Source organism: Salvia miltiorrhiza, chromosome 1 (genome assembly GCF_028751815.1).
Source record: "Salvia miltiorrhiza cultivar Shanhuang (shh) chromosome 1, IMPLAD_Smil_shh, whole genome shotgun sequence".
Taxonomy (NCBI): Eukaryota; Viridiplantae; Streptophyta; class Magnoliopsida; order Lamiales; family Lamiaceae; genus Salvia; species Salvia miltiorrhiza.
The window spans coordinates 25,229,956-25,236,474 of record NC_080387.1 but is presented as its reverse complement, the minus strand read 5'-3'; the positions used below and the strand labels follow the sequence as shown (position 1 = coordinate 25,236,474).

Here is a 6,519-nt window from a genome sequence, read left to right as displayed (position 1 = left end):
GATTGTTACCGTCTTTAATGAATATTTCGCATAATTTAATGCTTTAAAGTGATTATTGTCTTTTTTTTTTGGTTAAGTATCAAATTCGCCCCTAACGTGCAGACCCTTATTACGTTTAGCACCCTATGGGCAGGGATGGAGTTAACTCTCTGTTAAGTCGGAGGGCTTAATTGACGGAAATTAAGTACTTCAGGGGCTTAGTTGACACACCCCTGCCCATAGGGTGCTAAATGTAATAAGGGTCTGCATGTTAAGAGTGGAATTGATACTCAACCTTTTTTTTAAAGTGAAAGTGATTATTGTCTAATTGGGACGGGTTACACAATAATTATGTTTTTTTAGGCGCACAATAATTATGTTTTAAAAGTAAAACAAATTGAAATACCGCCATCATTTAAGAGCACTCCCAGCAGATCACCTAAATGCATCACTAACTCTAAATTTAGGCTAAAATAATTGAAAATGAGATAAAAAATGCATCCAGCAGATCCCCTAAATTGGATGGGGCCCATAAAATTTTTTACACCTACCTAAATCCAATCTTAAATTTACACCCACCCTAAATTTTCTTTAAGCTTGTAATTAGTAGGGCCCACACATAATTATTGTTTTTATGTAGAAAATAGGAAATCTGGTGTATGCATTTATAAAATCGAGATCCTAAAATTAAATAGGGAAGCTTTAGGGAGGAATATAGGAGCATAATTTTGGGATTTCTGCTGGGAGTGCTCTAATAGATCTCGACTAATTAGATATACCAAACATAACTTTTCGTATAAATAACTTTTTCTCGAAAGAATTTTTTGTATAAATAATATTCACTTTGTCATAATTTAATAGGTTACAAGATTTGGATACAAATGTTAAAAAATGAATCATTAAAAAAAAGTAATTTCTTTAGAATATATTCTATCTGTCCCATTAATAATGACTAATTGCTGTTCGACATGATTATTAAGAGAGAGAGAGATTAAAAGATAAAAATAATAGAAAATTGTTGCTCTTTTTTGGAAAATGACATTATCAATGAAATAGACAAAAAAGGATGAGGACAAATGAAATATCTATCTATATATATATATATGAAACACCAGTTTTTGTTCCCGCCAATTTTTCTATTTCCTTCCACTATGCATTTTTCACATTTTCTCTCTTCTCTGTTTTTTTCACTATTTTTTTCATACAGTTTCTCTCTCTTCTACTCTCTCTTTCATACTTTAGTGATTTTCTTTTAAAAAAAATTATATATGGAAAGATATTCTATATGTATCTTAAATTAAAGATAATGACAAGATCTTTAATTTGGTATAAAAATCATAAAATTTGAATTTGAAACAAACAAGTTATTGTAATTAAAAAATTTATGATAATTATTTTTCTCTCTCCTATTTCTTTTTCTCTATTCTTTTATATTTTTATCTCTTCCTTTTTTGCACTATTATTATTGTTGTTATTATATCAAAATTGTTTTATTATAATTTAATAATTGTTGTTATTATATTTTTTTTCTCTCTCTCTCTTTACTACAAAATTTATCTCTTGTCTTTCCTCTTTTGATAAAAAAAATTAATTTAGAATGAATAAATTATGATAATTTAAAGTTTTAAAATATTAGTATTTTATTCTTTCCTCTCTACTTTAATGAGTGTTAATTTTCTCTTTAATGACATGTTTACTTTTTTCTATTATATTAATTATTTTTTTTTTGTATTTTTAGATAAAAATAAGTAAATATCATTTGTTTGTGTTTACATATATTTTTTTAATTATAATAATTTAAATGTAATAGAGGTGAAGGAATATATGTTGGTTCATTTTATAACTCTTTTTTTAAAATAATTTTTTTGTAATAATGTTAATTTAACTTTGTAGATGAAATTAGTATATATATTAAAAAATATAATTTCTAATATTTTTTTATATTTGTGAATTATTTATTTATTATGATGCATCATACTTTATAATTATAATAAAATATAATGCTAATTTTCATTATCAAATGATTATTAATTATTTAATAACTATAATTGTCATTACACTTTATACAAAGTTGAAAATTTACGTTTTCAAATCCAGAATTTTATTGAGTAATTGATGTCGTTTAATTTCGATACTCGCCGTACATAGCACATTCTAGTTTAAATAAAAAGAATAAGAGAGAGAATGAATATATTATTTTTTAAATAAAAATTGAGATAATTATTTGTAACTTATAATAATATTTAACGTAAATAATAAATTAAGTAAAAATATTTATTACATATTAATTTTTATTTTAAAAAATAATTTATTAAATTAAAATATTTAAATAAGAAAATATGACATCTATACTATATTAAAAAGGGAGTTTCCAATTTGAAATTAATTTTAAAATTGAGTGGCAATTTTGTAGTTATAATAAAATTGAAGGTTTTTGTTTAAACTATATATATATATTTTTTTATTTTCATTTTCTTTAACTTCTTATTTGTTGACATTTCTTTCCAAAACTGTGAAATTCTATTAATTATAAAATATTTAATATGCATATCAAATTAAAGATCACGATAAGAGCTTTAATACAATATATTTTATGAAAATATTTGATTTAAAATGTAAAAATTAAATTTGTTTAAATATTAAAGTTTTATAAATTTCTCTCTCCTCTCTCATCTATTTTGAATAAATATATTTTTAATTCTTTTTAATTAGTATTTTATTTTTAATTTTTTTAACTTATTTTTTTATTTTTGTTTTTCATAATATCAAATTTTATAATTGTGAATTCTTTTTTTTATTTTTCAATATTCAATTGAAATATATTTAATTGGAATTATTTTTTTATTATATTTATAAATATAATAATTAAATAAATATTAATTTTATATAAATATAAAAATAAAAAATATTTTTGCGTGCGGGATTCAAATGCTTAGCGTTGAATTGAAATGGAGCTTTTAATAGAAGTTTGATACCGTACGAAATAAAAAATAGTGTAAGAATTAATTTGGTGCGAGCGTCCAATAACTTATCCAAGCCTAGTCGGTGGGCCCTTCCTTTTGTGGTCGAACGAAACGTTACATTTTGACGCACAAATCATTTCCAAATTTCCACAATTCTCTCTCTCTCTCTCTCTCTGGCGGTTTCTGGTTATTGAGAGGAAGCTCCGCAACAACAGCTGATAATCGACGAAGCGTCTCGAGCCATGAGACGTTCCAGGTCCGAGCTTTTCTGCTTTGGCTCTTTTCGCGAAGCTGATTTTGTTGATTAGCGACGCATAAATCCTGCTGTTTCTTTCATTTCTTGCTCAAAATTGAATATTTGTTGGGAAATGATGTCTCTAGTATCTTTGCTTTTGAATCTTTATGTGAGATTTTTAGTCGTTAATTTGTGATGGAGTAACGTGATTGTTTTGTGTATAGTTTTAAGGCAGGAAGGGAAATTTCTTCTACCAGAGAAAATTAGTATTATGGCACCGAATGCCAAGGACAGTAGTATTGTGTAATAGATACAGTGGTCGAATTGCAGAAACTCACAAGTCAGAAGGAGAGAAGTTATGCAATGGGGTAGTGTTGCAATAAACAGCAATGGTGCGGTGCACTTTATAAATAATAACCTGCGAAAAAAGAAGAAGATTTGGTATCGGGAAACACCACATATTATGTGATATGGAAGCAATTTGAGGGTTTTAAGTTAGAAGCCATATTACTAAAAGATGAAGTAGAAATTGGAGTTACATTAACATGATGTGCATCCAAATAAATATAGACTAATTGGATTGTGGTTGGAAGATAGATGCAGTGCTGCTGTTTTCTTGAGGGTTGTGGTCGCAGCTGGTGATCGAGGTGGAGGAGTTGGATAGAGAAAAAAGTTGAGTGCATTATTCTGATTCCAAATTTGCTGGATGATCAGACATGTGGGGAGCCTTGAAAAAATATGAAGATATTCATAGATAAGATTTGAAAAATGTGGTAGTATTTTGGATTCAGTCCTTGCTTGATGCCTAGGTGTCCTGCGTTTTTTGAATTCGGTCACTGATCAAGGCCATCTCTGCTCTACATAGAAAATAATTTAAATGTTGTATTGTATGGCATACAGCATTTTGATCTTTCCTCAATCTTGTGATTTTCATTTATCGCTAATACTTAGGGGTGGGTTTAAAACTTTGACTACTTTTCTTTTTCGTACGTAGATGGTAACAAACCTGTGTTGGTGCAAAACTGGTGGCCACATGCTTTTGCCTAATTATTTATGTAAAACATATTTGGTTCCTTTTATCTAAAGCTAAAAAATGCCATACTACTGCAATAGTATTATGGAGGACACATGCTTCTGCTTGAAATTTCCTAAAAGCATGTTTAGTATTCTACCACATAGGTCAATAGCAGCTAACTTTTGTTTGAGAGGGTCCTGCAGAGAATGCTGGAAGAATCTGAATACTACTTCACATGATCTAGTGTTTGTAAATTGTTTTAACCTATGAAATTGCATCTTATATCTTATTTGTTCAAGGAGAAGAGTTGTGAATTCTGATAGCTTAATTGATTCGTGTAAAAAACCTGTTCCTGGTGTCATTAATATAAGTTTATCTTTACTTCTCCTCATCTCGTTCTCCATTTATTCTAATTATTAGATCTATAGCTAAGCAATGCCATACGACATAAATGATATATGGAGCGTGCATGCTAAATTTCTTATAAGCATGATATATATTCACTAAGATAGGTCACAGATTGGTTGGAAGATCTGAATTGTGAACATTACATGATCTGGTGTTTGTAAATTTGTTTTGAACCTATTAAAACTGAATGTGTTGCATCTCTTGTTTCTTCAAGTTTGGAAATAATTAAGTGGTGTGATTTTTTTTGAGGAAGTGTTCTGAATTTTAAAAGCTTGATTAGTTCATGTAAAAAAATTGTTCCTGGTGGCATGAATATTTGGCTATTACTACTTCTGATTCATGGTTGTAGCTTATTTTTTCCTCTAGTAGATCTAAAGCTAAAAAATGCCCTACAGAAATAGTTTTATGGAGGAAAATGCTTCTATGAAAAATCTAAAAGCATCATCTTTTATATCTTCCTTGCAGATGAATTTTGAATTTCAGAGGTATATTCCTTGGTTTGGAGCCCATCCAAACAAGGATATATCATCGCCTATCACGTGTACCGGTACCCTGTTGGAGGCACCTACTAAGAAGGGTAACGAGTCCAGATTCTGGAAATGGTCTCTTTTAACATTTATTCCTTGGGCTATGAGAGCCACAGATAAAATTCAGCTGCCAACAACTGTCAATAAGGGGCTTAAAAAGCGTGGACAGCCTCGTGCAAGCATTGAAACCTTTTCCGAGTACTCCAGCATAAGGTTTCGGCCGTATGTTTCAAGGGTTCCATGGCATACAGGTCCAAGAGGTTTCCTTTCTCAATTATTTCCACGATATGGGAATTACTGTGGACCCAACTGGTCGAGTGGGAAAGATAGCGGATCGCCTATCTGGGACAAACGGCCAATTGATTGGTTGGACTTCTGCTGCTACTGCCACGACATAGGATACGACAGTCATGATCAGGCCGAGTTACTCAAGGCAGACCTGGCATTCTTAGAGTGCTTGGAGAGACCGAATATGAGCACGAAAGGAGATCCTCATGTGGCTCATCTCTACAAGTTTATGTGCATTTCAGGTAATAATAGTAATCATAATAAAAGATAGATAAAAGTGCATCAGTAATTGAAGAAAAAGTGATTGGTTGTGCAGGACTTAGGAATGTGTTGATACCTTACCGTCAGCAGCTTGTGAAGTTGCAAACTGGGAAGCAATTCCTTCCTCCGATGTGGCTTAGCAAAAATATCAAATCCAAGGTTGCCAACACCTAAGGATTCTGCTCCAACGTCTTGCTGTAGTTCATGTACATGCTTAATCGAAATCCCTTTTTTATAGTCCCACTAGTGTAAATAATGTATTATATGTGTTATTCACCTTCTCCTTTATTATTATTATTATTATTATTATTATTATTATTATTATGGTTAATTGCCGCTAAATCCATATACTTTTTCATTTTTCGGTTTTTTCCCATGACCAAAAAAATCTACTTTAAAATGCATGAATTGGAAAATCGATATGAAATTTCCCCCGCTTTCGATTTTCGGCCATCATCGAAATGAGTCGGATCCTATGTGACAAAATTCATGTCGGGTGTTAGGTTTAATGAATGATATGGATGCCACATAAGATTTTAAAAACTGAAAAAAAAAAAAAATGACAGAAATGTTGCAGTGAGGAACGAACCAGTCCTCAAGACCTCCTCGACGTCAAGACCACCGTCCCCCTCAACGCCAACGTCTACCATTCTGACTCTGGCGCCCCTTCCGGCGGTAACTTCCCTTAAGCCACAATAGATCCTCACGATTGCCAAAGCTCGAAAGCATCTGTTGCATCACTGGTTCATTAACTTCCTACTTTCTCTCCACTGGTATGAACTCTGAAATGTGAAACCCCCGTCCAAAAATTGGCAGCTTCATCAAGCTGCTCTTGAGAACATA

General features: G+C 30.8%; 1 protein-coding gene across 1 annotated transcript; it reads left to right on the top strand.

Moving 5' to 3' along the window:
• The first annotated feature begins 2,980 nt into the window (after nucleotides 1–2,980).
• Nucleotides 2,981–5,994, top strand: LOC131024349 (uncharacterized). Its single transcript, XM_057953859.1, has 3 exons — nucleotides 2,981–3,198; nucleotides 5,066–5,657; nucleotides 5,732–5,994. The coding sequence occupies exons 2-3, from the start codon at nucleotides 5,066–5,068 to the stop codon at nucleotides 5,848–5,850; spliced, it is 711 nt and encodes a 236-aa protein (XP_057809842.1). The 5' UTR covers nucleotides 2,981–3,198; the 3' UTR covers nucleotides 5,851–5,994.
• The last annotated feature ends 525 nt before the right edge of the window (nucleotides 5,995–6,519 follow it).